Source organism: Lepisma saccharinum, chromosome 3 (assembly GCF_977018435.1).
Source record: "Lepisma saccharinum chromosome 3, izLepSacc3.1, whole genome shotgun sequence".
Taxonomy (NCBI): domain Eukaryota; kingdom Metazoa; phylum Arthropoda; class Insecta; order Zygentoma; family Lepismatidae; genus Lepisma; species Lepisma saccharinum.
In genome coordinates this window covers 3951603-3974597 of record NC_139231.1, presented here as the reverse complement: position 1 = coordinate 3974597, position 22995 = coordinate 3951603, and the positions used below count along the sequence as shown (strand labels likewise).

Sequence of the window (22995 nt, the reverse complement as noted above, 5' to 3'; positions counted from 1 at the left end):
GGAAGACTGTAATCTGGTCGAATGAGTCATCCTTTACATTGTTTCCAACTGCTGGCCGAGTGTACGTGTGGAGAACGCCAGCACACCCTGCATGGACATGTCACTGCCAGGGACTACGTAACCATTTTGAGTGACCAGCTGCAGTCCATGATGCAAACTTTGTTCCCAGATTGTGATGCCATGCCATGTTTCAAGATGACAAGAGCTCCTGTTCATAGAGCTCACATCGTCCAGGACTGGTTTGATGAGCACGAAGATGAAGTGTCACATCTGCCATGGCCTCCACAATCGCCAGACCTCAATATTATTGAGCCCCTGTGGTCTGTTTTGGAGACCAAGGTGCGAGCCCGCTACCCACCACCATCGTCTCTAAAACAACTTGCAGCTGCTTTGGAGGAAGAATGGTACAACATCCCTTTGACAAACATACGCAACCTGTATTTGTCCATTCCACGTCGACTGCAGGCCGTTGCCGTTCTGCGTGTCAACGGTGGTCCTACTCGATATTAATAAAGGTAATGTGCATTTCTGCAGGTGTTTCCATATTTTTGTCCATCCCCTGTATATAATAATAATAAATATGTATGTGGTTTCTGAATGGTGTATGAAATCAATATCATTGACTGACAACAAAATGACTGTTCTATTAATAAAATGTAAAGTTGAAATAGAGTGTTCTCTCTACCTCCAATACAAGGGATTTTCAAATTATCTATGTATGATATGTACAACAAATTACCTACTTTAATATTAAATACTGAGAAACTTATGCACTCACTTTTCCACAAAACTGTTTTTTGTTGTTCTATTAATTTTGGTGGCCACTGCCACCATCCTCGTTGGAACCATCCAATGATGAAACTGATTAAGAACACCCAGGCTTGGATTTGAACCCGGAACTCCACGTAAATAGACAACACTCGATATGTATTAACACACAACATCACGTACATGTGTAACAGGATTAACTACCTGTACTCACTAAAAGAAGACCATGATTTTTGTTTGCTATTGTTTGTTCATTTTTACATGGTTAACAAAATCTTCAATTTTATATATTGCATGAAACAAGCACAGTCAACTCTCGATTCAACGACCCCAGGTATAACGACCCTCTCGAAGTAACGACCCTTTTCCCGGGAACCGTGAAAAATTTAGAAAAAATTGGAAAAAAAAGTTGAAAAATTGAAGGAAATCGGCCGAAAAATGCGTTGTTTTTTCCTCCATTCATTCCCTTTACGATCGCTCTACCGCTCACAATTGGGTCTGAAATAAAAATAGACACCACCACACCATGCTTGAGTGATATCCAATAGCACTTGACCTCTGCCCTTCCCTCCCTCAAGTGCACCCATGTTACCCCGCACCCGGCGGCCGCTACCCAGCTACCCAACACACCAGGCTTGTTTTGCCACGCTTGCTCTTGGATAAGCGAGAAGAGAAGATCGAATGTACTTGTATGTTATTTTAAATCGACTTGACTTGTTTCCTTGTCCTAAGAGCTGCTGAAAACTCGTGGGGGAGGGGGGAAATAACTGCTGGACTTACAGTCTTTGCCAATGTGTATGGCAGGTCAAGCTCTTTCATCGATAAATACACCACATTGAGAGATAATATCGCAGGAATGTTCGAAAATACAGATGTGTGGCGCCTGGAAGTCTGGCCCATCTGTCCAGCTCTGACCTAGAGTTCAGCAGGTTCCCGCGAGTGAGCAACTCTCGGCCTTGTAGCCAACAACTTCTGGTAACCGCTTTCATTCAAAACTTGTTCTTTGTTCCCTGCAACACTTCATAAAAAAGCGAAACTGTTAGAGATAATCAAAACCACATAGGTGAACTAAAGATCGTCTACCCGCTTAATGCGTTGTCATCCAGGTTTCCACAAAAGTTTACTTCGATCTTACGTGCATCATAACTCCCGTTTCCCACTTCATACATTTTCCTAATTGTGTCGATGTTGTAATATCTGCCAAAAAAAAGTGTTCCGTTGGCTGACTGACTTCTCCCTTTTTTCCTGTCAGCAAACGTAGGGGGGGGGGGGGTGCGATGCAGATTGTTTCAGCCACGATTTTCTTGATGATGCAGGCTGATTACAGGCGAGGGTGGAAAAGGACCCACCCTTCTTCCTTTCCTTTGACGTCTAAAATGAGGCAACCAGTTCTGGATATATTCTTGAAAATGAACAAAAACCATAGAACAAGTAAAAAAAAAGTGACCCTCCCCCCTTTCCCCAGCTCATTCTCCGCCACTGGTGTGCACGGCAATGTTGATAATTGCAGAATTCAGTTGTTTTTTTTATTTATTTATTTATTTATTTTTTTTTTTTGTAATACTGTTGTCTGCAGAGGAAATACTGCCGGTATTATTGTCTGTTGCATGGTAAAACGTAAAGCAAGGGTAATTTCTTTCTGCTGATAAAAGTTCCGTCTTCGACAGTTGCGTTATCTCTCTTCCGCCACCTGTTGCTCAAACTTCCAGCCCGTCTCCTTGTGGCGCCAGTGTTTTGTCTAGCATCTGCAAAGCTCTTGCTTGCCGATAACAGCGATGAGATGACTCATCCAGCGCCAAGGAAAAAGTTATTGTTTTGGCAAAGTTGTTTTGATTTGAGGATAAGGAAATTCAATCTCCAGAAAGGAAAACAAGAGTTAAAATAACTTCATGTTCTGCGCCTTCTGATAAACAAATATGTAAATTTAATTTTAATTTGCAACCGCTTTTCTTCAGAACCATTCATGTGGGGAGAAAAAAAAAAGTGTTCAATGTAGGAATGGTCGTTAAAAAGACATTATTCAAGGGGAAAAGGTGTTTGACATCGAGAATACGCCCAACACCAATTGTCGCTTAACTTGAGAGTAAATAACGATCTACCATTTTGATATGTGCAAATGCGCAGTTTCATAAAGCTTATTTTCAGTTCATTTATGCTGATGGGCTAATCGGGACTAAATATACAGTTTAAAGTGAAATTCAATTCCAAATCCGAATGATTATCCACTGCCACGCCGTTTAATGAGCTGTTTAATGAGGTGTCCTAGAATACGCATTGGATGAAAAAAAAATCGCAAGTTGCACGTTTCCTTTTTCACGCTGGATTACAATGAAAGTCAAGGAAGGAGTTTGGACTGCTCCCTTGAATGGGGGAGGGAGGGTGAATGAAGTTGGTTGAAGCAAAGAAAAGTTACTTTTTTTACGATGTATTTTACACAGCCGAACCAGAACGAAAATTACACCCTGGCTTTACTTTTTTTGTCTGGTACCTAGAGAGGTTGTGTTGTTTCTCCCGAGAGATCTAATCTTACCAGTTAATCTTGTAACAGACAATGCTCCAGTAAACCCGTATAAAATACAACATTCATTCTGCCCGATTATCTCCCGACTTTTGCTGGCACCAGTCTGACTAGTGTCAAAGTTCTTCGAGTTTCGTTTGCAATAAGCGAGAGATTGTTTTCCTTTCCATTGGTCTCAGTGCAAACGGGTTTCTCATGAACTAGAATTGTAAGAATTTCCTGGAAATTGTGCACAATTGAAATAAAGTAACATTATTTTAAATTCTCTTTTGTGAAAACTTTTTCCTGTTCTATTTTCCTTCTCACAACACGCATCCTGTGCATAACAGGTTGTATAACTACCAGGATAAATGGTGTTACCATCTCCTAGGCATCTTTGTGTCCGTTTGAGCTCCCTTTAAGCTGAAAATTGGTGCAAATTCCAATAACGACCCCTTCGAAATAACGACCCTTTTCCCGGGAACTGTGATAGGTCGTTGAATCGAGAGTTGACTGTAATCGCTAACATTTGCTTGAGATTCAAACACCACGCTTCGACATTGTGAACAATGTACCCTTACTACTCACAACTGACAAATGAGGGCAGATAAGAAGACTTTCACAAATTATTGGCTAGTGGGTCTAAGGGCGAACACTTGCATGCAAAAGGGGTGGAAATCTCCTGTTATTGAGGAGAGGGTGGAGGCTTGATACAAGCAAACAGAAACTTTCTCTCCCCTCCGTCAGTCTATGAAGCTACCTTCGAACTATCAAAAGGTTTGAAAATTCAAATTACGTATGAATTTTTAACATTGGTTTCAAGAGTAATCTCAAGGGGAGTAAACTTCTGATCAAATTTTCAAATTAAAATTAAAAAGGGTTCATTATATGTTCTCTTCTATGCACAATACTGCTACCGTGCTCTCTCTCTCTCTTGTTTCTGTCCCCTCTCTCTTTCTTTCTCTCATTCTCTCTCCCTCCTTCCCTCTTTCAGAAAAAGAGAGAGAGAGAGAGAGAGAGAGAGAGTTTTCTGGGGCCTCCCCCAATTTATTCAACCATATTTTACTGACAAAACTTGATTTACTTTACAAAAATAATGCTTACAACTTACTCGTATGGACTATGTGTTTGGTTTTTTTTAAAAAATGCATATAGATTGAGTACTCTGCAACTCACCTGTCTAAAATCTTGATCCCTCACTCTGGCACGCTGCAGCTGGTAAGAAATTGGATCTGTGCAGTATGGCCGGCATGGAGTCCATTCCACAACACAACTGCTATGTGTTACATCACTCAGTCTGGGGGCTGAAACAACAGTTATACAGTGTGTTAATAATTTAAAGTGTTACCTTTAAAATAAATAAATAATAATAGATACAAAACTGATCAACAAAAAACACATGGTTCACATGTTGCTCATTCTTATTGTTATACGTGACAAGATGTACTGTGCACCCTTCGACCGTAATCCTGAAGGGCACAAGGTACAGTTTCCTTCATGGAGGGCAAGCTGAACGTGTCTGGTGGCTGGAATTTTACATGAATGCTTATGGAAGATCCTTATTAAAGGAACATGTTACTTTGCATTAACTGAACAAATCATATGGATGGAAAGAAGGAGGTTGAAGAACTGGATGTGAAGAAAAATGCCAAAACATTACTATTACTGAAAACTTTCAGTAGAAGAGCAACCCTTTAAGATTCCACAGGAAATACGTGGGAGTCTAAATAGGTTTATTACTGATATATCGACAGAATTAGAACTCTCTCCATTATCTTTTATATTCTCCAGTAATTTGATGGTACTGAAATAAATGTATGCCTTATGGAAAAGTGTACCTCATTCCCTTGAGGTTCTGCTATAGATCTTTGGGTTGTTCCAGAAGTCTGTTACAAAAATTTTGATGATTTCAAAAAACTGCCACAGTATTCAGAATTCTTAAAAAAATTAATTTTAGAATTTCTATTTCATTCAAGTTAATTGCTTTCATGCTGAAGTAAGTCTTGAATCTTTGCCATCTCCATTAGTGGTGTTGAGCATCTACCAGGAGAAATACAGCATCTTCGCACTGCATTCAGAAAGAACAAGTACTGTCCAAGAAGAGCAGCACGGAGAAACCTGGACACGACAGGACCACTGGAAATCTCTCTGGAATTATAAATTGCATCCTTGCCAAAAGAAATATAAAACTACCATCGAAGATCACGAGCCTACTACAAAACCTCAAGGCACCTGAGTCTACTGTATTGCAACTGCGGTAAAGCACACATTGGACAAACAGGCTGGCCAATTGAACAGCACTACAGAGAACACTAAAGTCACATTAGGAACTTCCAGAATGTATTACCAAATCATCCAACAATTGGGACAGTGTTATCAGGAAGAATGGTCATTCATGGAGAAAAAAGATGAATCTCAATTTTAACATGGAGCTTAAAATGGACCCAGCCTGGCTAGTGACAGTCAACCAGCACTGTGGACGTGGGTCCCGATTGGTCCACCATCTACACCAGGAACCTCCCACTCCAAATACATATACAATGGGTTGATGCTCTGCACTACACTTCTACCCTGAAGTTGAGAGTGACGTTAGCTCTTGGAAGCTTGGAAACCTTTCCACAACTACCTGGTTGATATCCTGAGAGGATCTGTACATCATGCCTTCGTGTTACTTGCTTTTACTCTAGTAATATATCAATAAATTACCTCCCACCAAGAATCAAACCTAAGAATGCTCGCACCATAGGTGAAAGACCTAACATTTATTTTTATATCAGTGATCATTTTTGACAAACATCCCTGATATTCCAGGTTTTCAATGCATTTTTAAAATAAATTAAGAAACCATTTCTAGGTATTGTAACATGTTAATAAGGCCGCGGTGGCTCAGTCGGTAACGCGTCTGACTACCATGCTCAAGGTCCCGGGTTCGATCCCCGGCCGGTTCAAATCCGGGAACTTTTCTAACGGTGGAAGCGGCCCCGGCGCCTACCCAGCGTCGAATAACATGGGTACCTGGGGGAAACCCTGGGGGGTAAAGGCGGTCAGGGGCGTGATGCTGATCACATCACCCCCACTCACGACCGGATCAAGAAAGTGTGGGGCGTTACCCCCACACCCCCTATACGCCTTCATGGCGTGGTGCTATGCACAGGGGAACACTTTACCTTTTTTACATGTTAATAACCCAATTTTAAATGTAAAACTGTGCTTCTATTTTTAAATAGGAAGAAAAAAACTTTAGTCAATGTTGTTAAAAAATAAATGAACAAGAATAAACCATAAAATTGTTTTCACATGGAATATTCTCCATTAAGATTTCTCGCCTGACTTTTCTGGTCAGTATTTTCAAAATTCTCTGACTTTTTCATTTATGGGTTGATTTCCCTTACTTTTACAGGCCAATTGTAATCCTTTACATTAACAGCATGTAAATGACACTAACACTGAGAACATATCTTCATAGCCTTAAAGCCACATAGAGAACAATATTCCTTTTCATAAAACCTGGTTGGATGATATGAATACACTATTCATGAAATGCCACCAAGGTTAGTGTATTTTGAGTACACGTGTTAGCACACCTATTTTACATTTTACTTCCTTTAACTTCAAATACAACCTTGGTGACAATGAAGTTTGACCAGAAAGGAATACGTGATTAAATGCACAGAGGCATAGGCGGTGGAATGGGTGACCCGCAGAAGTGACGCATGTGTGTAAGAGGAGGCGTGTGAGCAGGCAAGAATCGTGATCCCAGCATGTTGCACCCAAGGTCACGTAAAGAACGAAAACGGGGAACTATACGCGTGACATTGAACTTCGACCAGGCACCAGACCCATACGGAAAATTGCAGATAGTGGCGTATTCGACGGAAGCATGACGTCACAGACACGATAAGGGAGTCCGCCATATATAAGCGCATGCTGTGCACCGAGGAACCGCAGTGCATCATCACCATGGCCAGGGGCAAACCTATTGACAACACCGTGAGGAGAAGAGTGGTGGAGTTGCAACGGGATGGACTCAGTGAACGGGAAATAGGGTGCCAACTGAACTTAACCAAGTCAACCATCCACTGCATCATCAAACACCACCAAAATACGGGTACTACATAAGGCCCCCGGTCGAAAACGCCTGCTGAGCGTGCGTGACCTACGGATATTTAGGTGCTATATCCAGACTAGGGGTGGCCAGATCCGGATCCTGGCGGATCCGAAATCCGGATCCGGTTGGTTCCGGATCCTTAGGATCCGGATCCGAAAAAAAAAAATTTTCGGATCCGGATCCGCAGATCCGGAATTTTCAGATCCGGATCCACGGATCCGGAATTTTCAGATTCGGATCCGGATCCAGAACTTTCGGATCCGGATTCAGAACTTTCGGATCCGGATTCAGAACTTTCGGATCCGGTACTTTCAGATCCGGATCAGGTACTTTCGGATCCGGATCCGGTACTTTTGGATCCGGATCTGGAATTTTCGGATCCGGATCCGTTTTGCCATCCCACATGCGCTTCTTTGGAAAGTAAGAATGTGCTTATAACATATTGTTACCTGCTAATATACATATATATATAATATACATACACACACATATATATATATATAGTGTGTGTGCTCGCGTGCGCGGTTTGTAATTAATTAATACACTTACTTACTAGGGAGGTCTAAGTCTCCCCCTCCGATTTCCATGAAACTTGGCAGGTGTATAGAGCCCCCCCCCTCAAATGTCAAGATGAGGAGAAATTGAAGTCCCCGAAACCACGTAAATATGGCATAGGAAGAAACAGGGGGCATACGGCCTCTCTATACACCTGTCAAATTTCATGGGAATCGGAGGGGGACACAGGGGTCAGATGATTCCCACGGCAATTTGTCCTAATCTTGACATTTGAGGCGGGTTTTGCCCCCTAAAACAGTATTTTAGCCGAAACAAAAAAACACGTATTTCTTCCTTTGGGCCCCTCTATACACCTGCGAAGTTTCATGAAAATCGGAGGGGAACACAGGGGTCAGATCCTTACTTCAATTTGTCCTCATCTTGACATTTGAGGGGATTTTGCCCCCTGAAACAGTTTTTAGCTCAAACAAAAAAACACGTAATTCTTCCTTCGGGCACCTCTATACACCTGCCACGTTTCATGGAAATCGGAGGGGAACTCAGGGGTCAGATCCCCACTTCAATTTGTCCTCATCTTGACATTTGAGAGGAGGTTGCCCTCTAGAACAAATTTTTTTCCGAAACAAAAAAACACGTATTTCTTCTGCAAAGTTTCATGGAAATCTGAGGGGGACACAGGGGTCAGATCCCCACTTCAATTTGTCCTCATCTTGACAATTCAGTGGGTTTCGCCCTGTAAAACCGTTTTTTAGCTGAAACAAAAAAAAACAACATGTATTTCTTCCTTTGGGGGCCCCACTATACACCTGCCAAGTTTCATGGAAATCGGAGGGGGACACACAAATCAAATGCCCACTTAAATTTGTCCTCATATTGACATTTGAGGGGGGTTGCCCCCTAAAATCGTTTTTTAGCCGAAACAAAAAAAACACGTATTTCTTCATTTGGGCCCGTTTATACACACACCTACCAAGTATCATGGAAATCGGAGGGGGACACAGGGGTCCGATCCTCACTTCAATTTGTCCTCATCTTGACATTTGAGGGGGTTGTGCCCCCTAAAACCGTTTTTTAGCTGAAACAAAAAAAGCACTTATTTCTTCCATTGGGCCCCACTATACACCTGTCAAGTTTTATGGAAATGGGAGGGACACAGGGGTCAGATCCTCACTTCAATTTGTCCTCATCTTGACATTTGAGGGGGTTTTGCCCCCTAAAACCGTTTTTTATCTGAAACAAAAAAACACGTATTTCTTCCATTGGGCCCCACTATACAGTATACACCTGCCAAGTTTCATGGAAATCGGAAAGACACAGGGGTCAGATCCTCACTTCAATTTGTCCTCATCTTGACATTTGAGGGGGTTTTGCCCCCTAAAACAGTTTTTTAGCTGAAACAAAAAAAAACACGTATTTCTTCATTTGGGCCCGTTTATACACACACCTGCCAAGTATCATGGAAATCGGAGGGGGACACAGGGTCAGATCCTCACTTCAATTTTTCCTCATCTTGACATTTGAGGGGGTTTTGCCCCCTAAAACCGTTTTTTTTATCTGAAACAAAAAAACACGTATTTCTTCCATTGGGCCCCACTATACACCTGCCAAGTTTCATGGAAATCGGAAAGACACAGGGGTCAGATCCTCACTTCAATTTGTCCTCATCTTGACATTTGAGGGGGTTTTGCCCCCTAAAACCGTTTTTTAGCTGAAACAAAAAAACACGTAATTCTTCCTTTGGGCCCCACTATACTGCCAAGTTTCATGGAAATCGGAGGGGGACCTTTAGATAACCTCCCTTGTTAGTCTTACACTTTGTAATTATTTAACACTACATATATTATAATGTTTTATTTTAATTTGTAAAACTGTAACTGTAGAACAATTGTATAATTTTTCTATAACATTTCTATCTTGTTATATGTGTTAAAGGTTTCATCCTGGAATGGAATGTCTCACATTTATGTGTGTTTTCATTTCCAATACATTCGAATGAATACATATTCGTTTCAATGGCATTTACAAAATCACTTCGGACATTTGTGCACGAGTGTGTTAGCCGATGCGTAGCAAAGTATTTTAGGAACAACACTTGTAGGACTAAGGTGTGGTAATATTATAATGGGATTGAGATACGAAACTCTTGGATCCGGATCCGGATTTTCGGATCCGGATCCAGATCCGAAACTTTCAGACCCGGATCCTGATCCAGATCCGAAACTTTCAGACCCGGATCCGGAGCTCTCGAGAGTTCCGGATCCGAAATTTCCGGATCCGGAACTTTCAGATCCGGATCCAGATCCGGAATTTTCGGATCCGGATCCGGGATTTTCGGATCATGATCCGGGATTTTCGGATCCGGATTTCTCGGGATCCAGATTTCTCGGATCCGGATCCAAGCAGATCCGGATCCGGATCCAAACGGATCCGGATTTTTCGGATCCGGATCCGGATTTTTCGGATCTGGATCCGTTTGGCCATCCCTAATCCAGACCAACAATCATGTTTCTGCGGCTGTGGACTTGAGAACGCTTCACATTGAAGTGTCAATCAGAAACATTCGCCGTTACCTACAGCGATGCGGTTACCGAGTGTACAAGGCGAAACGTAAACCCTTCCTTTCCATGTTGAACAAAGGCAATCGACTATGGTGGGCACGAATGTACCGGGGATGGACATTTCGGCAGTGGAACAGGGTTTTGTGGACGGACGAATCCATTTTCAATGTTGTGTACGGGAAAATACGGAAAACAGTCATTTGTCGGAAGGAGGAACAGAATGAAGCAAAACATTATGCACGTCGGGTACAGAAACCTGTGTCAATGATGCATGACGGCATCTGGGGTTGGCCCACTACACGTCTGTGAGGGCATTGTGAATGCACACGCCTATACACGCATACTGGAGCGGCATCTTCCCACAGTGCGAAGGCACCTGTTCCACAGGCGGCGTCTCATCTTTCAACACGACAATGCCAGGCCTCATACAGTGCGGTTGACAAGATAATGGTTGACTCGCCATCATGTGCGAACTCTGCCATGGCCACCATCGAGTCCCGACCTCTCGTCCATTGAGAACGTGTGGTGTGTTCTTAAGCGACGTGTGCAACAGAGGGGACCCACGACAGTGGCTGCTCTTATCGCCTGCCTGCAGGAGGAATGGCACCGCATCGATGTGGAATACGTTGAACGACTCGTCCGCAGCATGCCCCGACGCATTGCCACAGTTATTCGCCGACGGGGCGGCGTCACACCATGGTAAACAGGATCCCCTCTAACAGTGGTCGAACTTCAATGTCACGTGTAGATGGACGAAAATGTTTTATTTTGTGTGGACACCATACATTGCTGCGTTGCAGCGGAAATTTATGTTTTCCTTTGTTCCATGTAGCCTGCTGAATAAAATATGTTCAGCATATGCATGTGTTCTCCTTCTTTCACAACGCACTCCTATATTTGTGACTTGTCGAACTTCATTGTCACTAAGGTTGTATGTTTTACAAAAGTTTTGTAACCTGAATCTAAAACAAGTAATAGTAACTGTCATAAAGATGTTAACTTATGCTTTCTACTTAATGGTTAAAAAATAAAACATGCAGAGATTACTAATTAAATTACATTAATCAAAAATATATATGATATACAAGCACTAAAGGCTATGTGAATTCTTCACATATTGTGGGGAGAACCCTCATCAAAAAACACATCTACATAATGGTGTAAAATGCCCGTAATTACCCAAAGCTTGCTCAGGAATATGCTACATGTACTTGTGGTGACCAAACACTGCTGTTACCTTTCAGTGCAGGTGGAGGAGCTATAGCCGTGACGAACTCAAACACGTCAGAGTAGGGGCCATCTCCTGCGTCATTTGCTGCGAAGATTCTGAACCTGTAAGCCGTGCTTTCCATCAACTTGCTTACTTTACAGGTGTGACTTGAGCCTTGGTAAATACTTTGGAATCTGGAAAGAAGTGAGAAAACATATTATACAGCTCTACTGCTCCTAGTATTATCCTGACCAATCTGATGAAACTCAAAAACTTTGATTCAGCATTAATTTTGCAGAGACTGTTGTGTGGCCTGTTGAATACAAAGCCTGCGTACTTCAAGCCTTTTAACTTCTTTTTGAAGAAATTTCAAACAATTTATTTTTTCTTATTTTGGTTATTTTTATTGCTCTTGTACATTTCTAGGTTAACTGAGACAATGAGAATGATGAATTTATAAAATAGATGATGACAAATCATGCCTTATCTAGGAATCAAATTCAGGATCCCTTGTCTAGTAGCTCATTACTAGGGAACGGAACTTTAGGTAATTAAATGTTTTTTCTGCGATAAGATAGAGACCCTCGTATTTGCAAAAATTCTGATCATGGCCTTATATGTCAACACAGCAAATTTTATTTTACATAAAAACACATATTTTTCCGTGAGTAAATACATATTTTGCGAATTTTTTTTTTAAATACATAAAATCGCTCATTGACTTCATCTACCTCGAAATCCTCGAAGGAAAAATGTTTATTCTCCGCACCTCTTTCATATCGCGAGTGTTAGGTTTGTTTTGTCTTTGAATACGCTCGCTGGCAGACTTCTGGCACCTCGCCTACGATCCTATTGGTGGAAAATATTACCCCCACCGCTGGATCTAACGCACAAGTGCTAATGTCTAAATGTACAGAAATTTTTGAGAAAAACAAAGGCTTTCAAACTTTGTGCCAAATTGCATGTGTTTTGGAAGCTGAAGTAGAGGAAGAGGAATCTTTGGAAAACTTCAGCGTTAGTGACATTTCGTGCTTCAAATATGCAAGAATTGTTTTTTGTGACATGGAGCGACATTTCTCTCAATATAAAATGCTTTTTAGAGATAATCGTCACAGATTTACAGCAGAGAATTTCGAAAAACTATGGTGATTCACTGCAATTCTTCCAAAAAATATCTCGCTAAGTGGTAAGCATTTAGAAACTGATTTCAGGTGTTTAAAATGCATGTAATATTTTGTTTTTGTTTCAAAAGCTCTTAAATAATATGAGGGAGGGTCAAATGAAATTAAAACTTTAGAAGCGCAGCAAACATTATAGGGCAGACTGTATACAGCTCAAATTTACATGAGGTATCAAACTGTTACCTACAAAACAACTTCAAACTCATCAAGTGGGCTTCAAAACACCATTCTGTCATTTCAAAGAGACAATGATATTGTTGCTGAAAAATGAATGATAAAGATACGAGAGGTGATGAAAATGAGAAAAAAAAACATTGCAGAAATGCTCGAAATGGGATCCAAACGAGTGCAACAATTGCACAAAAGGTGAAATGTTGATGCTGAATTGAAAATCACTCAAAATGAACAGGTGAAGAGGAGTGGTTTCTAGCCCTCTGGTAACCTAAAACCTATTGAAATTCTCTGGTAAATAAAAATGCAATATCCCTATGCACGTGTACCACATCAGCAAGTTTACAATGGAGGAGGAAGTTCTCAACAATTGTGTCACTTCGCAGGTAGATTGGATGAAAATACCTTCGTAGTGGCTGATACGTGACTGCACGTGCTTGATTTGGTTTATTTTACTTCACATTTCTTCCACTTTTTTTGGCTAATAGCAGAGATGAGGATGAGTGATGATAAAATGAAGGAACACATAAAGAACATGCATGGCCAGGACGGCATTCGAACCCAGGACCTTTGGTGTCATAGGCCTGTGCGCAAAGCACTCTGCCACAGAGGGTGGCAAAATGAGGCAATCCTACATGCAGAAATATACTAGATAAAGAACAAAACCAAATTAAAGTTTTCACTTAACCTCCCTTATATACAAAGGCATGTACTGAAAGTCGTGAGCCTTGTTCAATTACTCTCAGGCCTTGACCATTTTGGTTGAAACCACATGTATGGCAGGTACAGTGGCATCCATGAGTATTACCGTTCAAATTGTCCATGACTATTTTCATTATTTTTTCTCTTACATCCTGTCTGTTTTTAAGTGATGGATTTTTATGTATGCTCGTGCAGAAGTTGTCAACAACTTGTTTTGAGTTTTCTTTTAATTCTTGAAGCTCTTATTGGGTCAAATAAAGTGCACGAACATGGTGATGGACAATTTGCAGGGTAATACTCATGGATCCCACTGTACAACAATCTGCTGTCCACTACATGAACCACATGCCCGCCAGTGTGGTATTTAAGAAATTTCCAGTGAGGGGGAAATTCTAATGACTGTCTAGGGAGAGCAAGAGATAATGATTTTACGCCATATAACATTTCCCCCATGGATAAAATTTATCAAGCAGAGGGGGGAAATCCCCCACTCCCCCCAGAAATACCACCCTACATGTGGCACACTTTCAATGTCGATGCTGTCGCTAGGAGGAAAATGGCTTCCACAACCAGCTTGTTTGATCAACGTGCTGCCATTGAATTTCTTGTTGGTGGGAACGTTGGAGCTGCAGAAATTCATCAGCATTTACGCATATACAGAACTACAATGGAGATGCCTGCATGGGTTACAGTACAACGAAAAGGTGGGCAATACAGTTTACAGATGGTAACCCACACATTGTTGATAAGCCTCATAATGGCAGACCGAAAACAGCTTTAATGCAGAACAGCACAGACAGATTTGACAGGCTTATCCAAAGTGACAAGAGGATAACTACGAGAAATTGCACATTATCAGATCATTGGACACAGTGCTATACATCATAAAGACTCTTTGTTATCACAAGCAACATGACAACGCCAGTCGCCATGCAGCTGGGTGCACGGTACAGGGAATTGAAAAATGGGCTGGGAGCTGATGCCCCACCCTCCCTACATCTCATCCGACTTTCACTTGTTTGTTCTGCCGAAGAACAGCATTCGGGGTACCAAGTTCGACAACGATGACAAGGTGAAGGATGAGGTTTGCCGGTGGTTACGCCGTGCTGAAACTGACTTCTACAAGAGTGGCATTTTCCAGCTGTCATTATGCTGGCGCAAATGAGTTGACTGATCTGGATGTTATGTGGAAAAGTAACAACAAAGTCCAAATTATGTATTACCATAGGTAGAATAAAAATAGTGGTTTCTGACTTTGAGTAATCACTTGGCTCAATACTTTCAGTACATACCTTGTTCAACATAAATAGTGCACCCAATTATGTATATGTCAATGCAATGAATTGAATAGAAAATTCACTAAACTTACTCCTTTGTTCTGGCATTTTCCATCTGCACAGTGTAGTGCAATAAGTTTGCATTCTTCGCATCGCCCCACTTCAGTTTGAGGTAATTGTGGCCCACGTTCAAGCACTCCAACCGAGGTGGTGCTGGTGGCAATGGGGAAGTAGTTGCCTTAAGGATCGCTGAATAAGGACCTGATCCCATGCTATTCACAGCTTGAATTCTTATCCTAGGACAGGATAAAACAGAACATAGGAGACTTTTCAACAACTGCAACAGCTGTTTAGAATGCAATTGCATTTCTCCAAAAAATTGTACGATTTTTGTGAAGAAGCAAATAGGCTAAAGTAATGTTTAAAAAGTTCAATTCAAATACTAAGTAAAATTAAAGAATAAGATATCATATCAACCCCAAATAAAATAATTAACCTCTCAAACACCTAGCCCATTTCATACTTTCATCAAAAAATAAACAACCAAACAGGAGAGCAATTAGAACCACCAATCATAAAAAACTACTAAATCCTAATGGATTTAACGTTTTAAAAAAACAAATGAATTAAAATAATCGTTACCATGGGTCCCCGTAACAGAAACCATAATTGATAACCCCAGTGCTCCCTCACATACACAAAAAGAAAGAAATAATAAACAAAAGTAAGACTCTTCCTGATTGTTAATAAAACAATATGTTTTATAGAAATATAAAGATAATGAAATAACTTCAAGGCTCATCAAAGTTACAAGCAACTGCTTACATTGAGAAATAAAGCACAAAAATCTTATAAATAAAATAACTAATATAAATAACACTACTACCATAAGTTTTTATAGTTTAAACAAAACAGTGGTCTTGTAAATCACCAATGAATTAATAATTCTAAAAACAACATGGGGGGGGGGTATGAATACCATCACCAATTGCCAAAACTAGAATTCTATTTTAAACTACCCCTCGATATTAAAATTCAATTAATGCTTATTACTATTATATTACTAGTATCACTAATAATATTACAAATAAAACATGCACCATCAATAGATATTATGTTAATTATGCAAACCACCTTGGCATATGGCAAACCATATTATATCCATTATTTCCATTAACTAATGACGCAAGAAAGAAATCAAAAGTAAATAAGAGTTTCTTAAAGGAAAAAGGTTAAAACAGACTTTTCATTTGTCTTTCAAAATCAACTTATTATACATATTCAAGTTCACAGATATAATCAGTCAATTTACCTGTAGGTTGTTTCAGGTTCTAGACCTTCAATTGTATATTCTAAAGACGAGCCTATGCTTGTTACAGTCTGCTCCCCCACATCTATGTTGTACTGGAGGATCTCGGCACCATGTGCGTTAGGCTCCTGCCATAGCAGAGTGAGTGACGACGGTGTGGCAGTGTAGCGGAGTTGGCTGACAATGCCAGGTGGAGAGGCAGGCGTCGCCATCTGGACAACTGGCGAAAACGGACTGGCTCCAGCACTGTTCACGGCCTGTAGCATTCAAACATGTAAAAAAATATTATTTTTTTATAAAATACCCAATAAGTTAGTAATTGTACCTGTCATTTTTTCTATATCAATGAGAACTATGATATAATTGTCATGTCTATCATGGGTTCAATAATAATTCCATTTACAAAGATGTAAACATATCTCATAAGTCTAGACCAATAGAAGAAAAACACGTGGAATTACAGAGTTTGTTCAAAGTGTCCGTCATTGTAACATACACACAGCTGAAGATGAAATCAGCCTCCCCCCCCCACATTTTGCAGGGATCAGAGTTACAAAAATTTGCTGACACGTCCAAACAGTGCATTCTTTTCTACCTCCACAGATGTTATGTGGCACCGTAAAACCAAATTGATCAGAGTGAGATCTGGGTTCCTTGGAGATCATTTCATTTATCCAAAAGGTGGGAAATTGTGTGTTAAGGTAATGTCACACTGTAAGCAGGTAATGTGGAGGGGCGCCATCCTGTTGAAAAGTGTATTTACAAAATCTTGGAAGAACTTAAGGGTTCCAACAGCATGTTCATTGGGATACTTATTTTAATTTTAAAAATCAAATAAAAAAAAAACATTGTATATGAATCACACCCTTTATATTCTCCAAAATTACAATTTTTCACTACACTAAGTGGTACTGATTGGTAAAATTATTTTTATGCACACACACACTAATATGCCTATATCAGCTGCTGATACTGATAAAGTTTGCAAGTTATATTTTTTAAAAAAGTAAATGAGCTACAGTTACTCTTACTTCACAAATTAACTAAGTTAGTTTCTACACAAGACATAAGTCGTTTAACATGTTTCTTGCATGAATTGGCACATTATTCTTATTATCAATAATGATAATCAAAAATAAACACATTTTTGTTAAACTATAAATTAATATTTTTAAATATAAGAATTACAGAGGTTCCAATATTCAAAATAAACTCCTATCCTTGTAAATGAAAATTAATATATATATATATATATTTGGTCTAGGAATTAATTCGTGCGCCTGGACACGAGATGGCGTAACGAGCGTATCGTCCCACAGTTCCGTGTAGCCACACATGCGTTGAAAACTCCTGTCAGCGCGCATCGTTCGTAGTATAGGGCAGTTGATTGACGCGTCAACAACAGCATTTTGTAGTCAACTGAACATGGCGCAGCTCGTGCCAGATAAAGTGTTTTTGCGGGGTGTTCTGCTTCATTACTTTAACATGCAGGAAAGTGCTACCGAAAGTCATCGTATTTTGGTGGAAGTGTATGGTAACCATGCGCTAGCTGAGCGAACGTGTCAGAAGTGGTTTGCACGGTTTAGAAGTGGTGATTTCGGCCTGGAAGACCAAGAGCGACCTGGACAGCCAAAAAAATTTGAAGATGAAGAATTGAGAGCATTGCTCGATCAGGATTTGTGTCAAACGCAGGAAGAACTTGCAGAAGCATTAGGCATTGATCAAACAACAGTTTCCAAACGCCTCAAAGCCATGGGAATGATTCAAAAGATGTCACATTGGGTTCCACATGAATTGAAAGACAGAGACGTTGAAAGATGAAAAACCATTTGCGAATTGCTGCTTCAAAGACAGAAAAGAAAGGGGTTTTTGCATCGCATTGTTACTGGCGATGAGAAGTGGGTCCATTACGAGAACCCGAAACGAAAAAAGGCCTGGGTGAAGCCAGGTGAACCAGGTCCATCACAACCAAAATGAGATATTCACTGTGCAAAGGTTATGGTGTGCATATGGTGGGATATGAAAGGTGTGGTGTACTATGAGCTGCTGCAACCGGGTGAAACTATTAATGGAGAACGTTATCGATGACAATTAATGCGTTTGAAGCAAGCTCTGGCCAGGAAACGACCAGAATGGGAGAACAGACATGATAAACTTATTTTTCAACATGATAACGCTCACCCACATCTCGCAAAACCGGTCAAAACCTATTTAGAAAATGTCGGATGGGAAGTTTTACCCCACCCGCCGTATTCACCAGACGTTGCTCCTTCGATTGCATGAATAACGATTTGATTGGACAGCGGTTCACTTCTTCAGAAGATATCAAAAAATGGGTCTCTGGATCGCTTCAAAGGATGAGGACTTCTTTCGCCACAGAATCCGTAACTTGCCTGACAGATGGGCGAAAGTGGTGGCTCGCGATGGACAATATTTTTCTTAAGGTATTTATGTATTTTGTGTTTGAACTACAGCTTCAATGTGTGCGTAACAACCGCACGAATTAATTCCTAGACAAAATATATATATATATTTTATCAAACCAAAATTTTGTTTATCACTGTTAAGCCAAGGTGGCACGGTATGTCCATGATGATTTTTTGGGATTGCTCATATGATATGTAATGGGGTGCTCTATGCTAAGGGCACGTGCAGTGTTTTGGGGATCGAAGAAATACATTTTTGTCGCAATTTCAACAATCAACTTGCTCATTCTTTCAGATGAACATTTGATTTATGATATTGCAAAAATCTGGCTGACAAAATGTCATTCCATGTAACTTACTTTTGTTATTAATTACTTGAAAAAAATTAATTACTTTTATCTGCATTACAAGGCAATTGTTACTTTCAAAAATTGCTGTTAGAATACCAATTAGTTCAGCCACATGGACATGCCCTTAACCACTGTAACTTGGCATGTGATTGCTGCGTTTCTTCAATATTTTACTATAAATCTGATGATGTCGGAGAATATTGACTTTCCTCTATATGTACGTCCTGAAAACTAATTTTCTATATGGATTACAATTTTGGGGAGTTGAGGTCAGTATTATACATAAAAGTATTGTGTCTGGTAATGTGTAAAATATACTTATATAAATTCAACAATTCTTGGATTTTATTTTAATGTTAAAATGAACCAAGAAGGATATCCCATACTCTGAGTGGCATCTAGTAAATGGTATGGAGTCTTGTGTGAATATATTGTGTTTTATGAAAATTGTGTTTAAGAAAAGAAAGCATGAACATCCAGCCCACCATAGCTTTTTTATGTGGTTTACTTTAGTACTTATAAAACCTTTAACTTTATTTGAGGGATTCTTCAGTGTTAGAAGAATGTCATGTGGCCCAAGACTAATCGCCTGTACAGAGAAAATATTTTCACCCTTGAATTACTGTTCCATCCTTAAATTGCATAATTAACAATAGGTTTACTGAGCCATGGAATTATTATGAATATCCATAATAATGTGAATCTGATACACAAATTTTTCCTTGAATCCTCTGTAAGCAATTCAAAACTACTTATATTTTGAATTCTGGCAAATTATATGAACGACTTTTAAAAAACTACACATTTGTACGATAAAAAAAGCTGTTGCGAACACAAATCCAATGCCCAGCAGAAAAAGCCTATCAATCACTTACCTGTACACGAAAGCAATACAGTGTCGCTGCAGTCAGTCCTTTGATTTCATGCGAGTTGGCCAAGCCTTGGAACACAGACGAAAACTCCTCTTCAGATCCTACACTCATTTCCACTATATACTCTAAGATAGAAGCACCATTGTTCAAAGGATCGTCCCACTGTACCAGAACACTGTGAGGGGATTTGCACGTAGCTTGAAGCTCGCGAGGCATGTCTGGGGGACCAGCTCCACTCACCACCTCCAAAGGATCGGACCACGGGCCTCCCTGTAAAAAAACAAAACAAAGTTTGTTTTCTAGAACTATGAACTTATCCGTCAGAAGTTAAAAAGTATCTTAATTTATACAGTCGGTATTGGAACCAATTTCTGCATATCATTTTCTTGCACTGATAAAACCCTTTTTAAAACTTAACATGTTGACATTTTTCATGTGCCTCTTTAAAAAATTATACTATAAAGAATAAAATGTGTATTCAATTACAACAAATAATTAGTGATCCACCTCCATGGCATAGTGGTAACGTCATCGCCTTGTAATCACAGGATCCTGGGTTCGGATTAACTTTAAACTGATTTTCAGTGATTGTGCAGATGAACGCAAAACAGTTATGATGAACGTGATTAACCCTAATTTACCAAAAGGGGGTGGGAGGGGTGTCAGGACCACCTTTATAGTTTTTAGATTTATTCACCTGTGAAAATTTGTATTAAAAATATAAAAATAAGTTACACTGTTCCCTAGGGCATTCCAAATATTTCTGGATAACTTTTGTTCATAAACACATAAATGTAGCATACATAGGAGGAAAAATCACTTGGTGGGCCTTTGGATGCTTGATATTCTACACACTTTAATAACAATTAATAGATGTTCAGAATATTGATTAATATCAAGAAATATTTTTTGCTTTAAAATACCGGTATTCAAGATTACATCAGGATATACAAATGCAGGTTATGTAATCACAAGTGTCAGTTTTTCACACAAAACTGATGAAAAATAAACTTCAAACTTTGCATGATTTCCAGGATAAGAAGACACTGCAAAAGTGTTGCACAACATTTTTCAGGGTCTCGTGGAAGTCATTATTGGTACATGAATTCCAATTGATAACTTTCCGATGTTGATACCACTGGCATTGTCTGATGATTACTCTTTATAATTAATGTGTTTATGTAATTATAACTTGTTTCATGTAATTACTCACTTTGTGGACTGGCCTGAAAATACAGTTTCTCTTTACTTTTTTCTGAAAATCACGGGAAAATATGTTGCTACATTTGTTATATTTACCAAATCTTTCTGAAATCTACAATACATGCTTTTTCCACAGATATGTAATATGTTACCTTTTATATACATTTACTCACATTTATGAAGGTTTTCCTATAACAATTTTTGGAAAAAAAATATATAAAAAGTTACTACAAACATATTTTCAATACATAATACGGAAATAATTAATGAAAAATAACCTAAAAACTTCTTCTTGGGATTTAAATTGTCACTAACTGTGAGATCCAAAGTGGAATCCTCGTAAAGAATTTCCACAATGAGCATGTAAATTGTTCAATGTTATTTTCACGAACATAGCAAAAGTTCAACATCATTTGAAACAAGTACAAGTAAAATTCAGCAATGAAGAAATAGCAAATCTAGCAGTTAAAATTTGAAAGAGGCAGTTACAACACACGTGCACAAGAGAGACAGTGTGATTTTAGCCTGCTCTTCATTCACAATACGAATGTATAGCGAAGGACAAGCTATCCCATCCCAAATGTGTTAAACTTTTGTTGTTGATGGTGGTATACTTACTCCAACTCTGTTGTATGCCTTCACTTGGAATAGATATGGCCGGCCTGGAGACAAATCAGTTACAACACATTCAGTTTCCTTTCCTTTGTATGCCTGTCGCTTGGTGCTGTCAGAATTTGTCATGTCCACTTCAAACTCATTGATTGGGGACCCTCCATCGTAGTCTGGATAACCTACATGAGAGGAAACGCAAAATAATTTCTACATATACAATTGAGATGTCTTGGGTTATGAAAGGCAAAACTCTAAAAATACCTCCAGCAGGATTGAAAATGCTTTTCGTAGTCCTTTTCTGATTCAGTATCCATAAATCACGAAGAGAATGAGGTACAAAACGTGCACATTTATTTCCATTACGTCAAAATGCATTCGAGTATTACGAAAAACAGAACTATGCATTTTAGATTATTGATATCTCCTTACATTGCAGTTCTGAACAAATCTTAAAGTTGATTATTAAACTAGAGAAACATTATTAAAAATATAATTAATAAATGTGATAAGACAGTTTTTTCATGGGGAACAAAAATGCTCACTCTTTAACTTACAAGTTTTCACTAATCAAGGCAATGTTTTGGCATTTCTCGTAACAGACAGTTTCTTTTCAACCTTTCTCCTTTCAACCCGTGTGATCTGTTCACTTATATTTCAGTATCATGTTTAGAGTACTTTAAAAAATAATTCTTCCACATTAGAACCCATGTAAAAATTCAGCTGCCAGGCCACTCGGTATCTCGAGCTTTGTGTGAACTTACTCACGGATGATACATTCCAAGACTTACAATTTACATTTGATATTATAAAACCATATGTGTGTGCGTGTGTACAAGTAATTTCTTCACAACATACATAGCCATGATAACTAGAGGAGGCATGTATATTTAGTTTTTGACAGAAACACGAAATGTGAAATAGCACATGGTTCATGTGTGAGGCACATTTTCCTACCATATTTTTTCACAAAATGAACTGCAACATGTGAAACAAACTATTAAATATGAAATTTTGAGTTTATTAACAGAGACGACACTTTCTGAGAGTTAAGCAAAATCATAATTTTTGCAGCAGGATCTCTGATAACTACATAAATATGACGATTAGAAAAGAAACATTTATTTTGCATAATACGTATAGTTTTCAAATCAAATTTGGGATTTTCTTCACCATTTTAACACCGTAATGCCATTTTATATACCACTTCTGATCCCAAAATGTGCCCAGTTTCTATA

General features: G+C 39.3%; 1 protein-coding gene across 4 annotated transcripts in view; it reads right to left on the bottom strand.

Moving 5' to 3' along the window:
* The window catches only part of mtgo (miles to go), a 596892-nt gene that overhangs the window by 8683 nt on the left and 565214 nt on the right, over positions 1 to 22995 (bottom strand). For all 4 annotated transcript variants that reach the window (XM_083118289.1, XM_083118287.1, XM_083118290.1 and 1 more), the window contains 6 exons: positions 21767 to 21939; positions 19949 to 20215; positions 16301 to 16554; positions 15081 to 15284; positions 11685 to 11851; positions 4442 to 4569 (listed from right to left, as the gene is read on the bottom strand). In XM_083118289.1, coding sequence (XP_082974415.1) covers positions 4442 to 4569; positions 11685 to 11851; positions 15081 to 15284; positions 16301 to 16554; positions 19949 to 20215; positions 21767 to 21939 — 1193 coding nt within the window. The remainder of the gene's footprint in view (positions 1 to 4441; positions 4570 to 11684; positions 11852 to 15080; positions 15285 to 16300; positions 16555 to 19948; positions 20216 to 21766; positions 21940 to 22995) is intronic.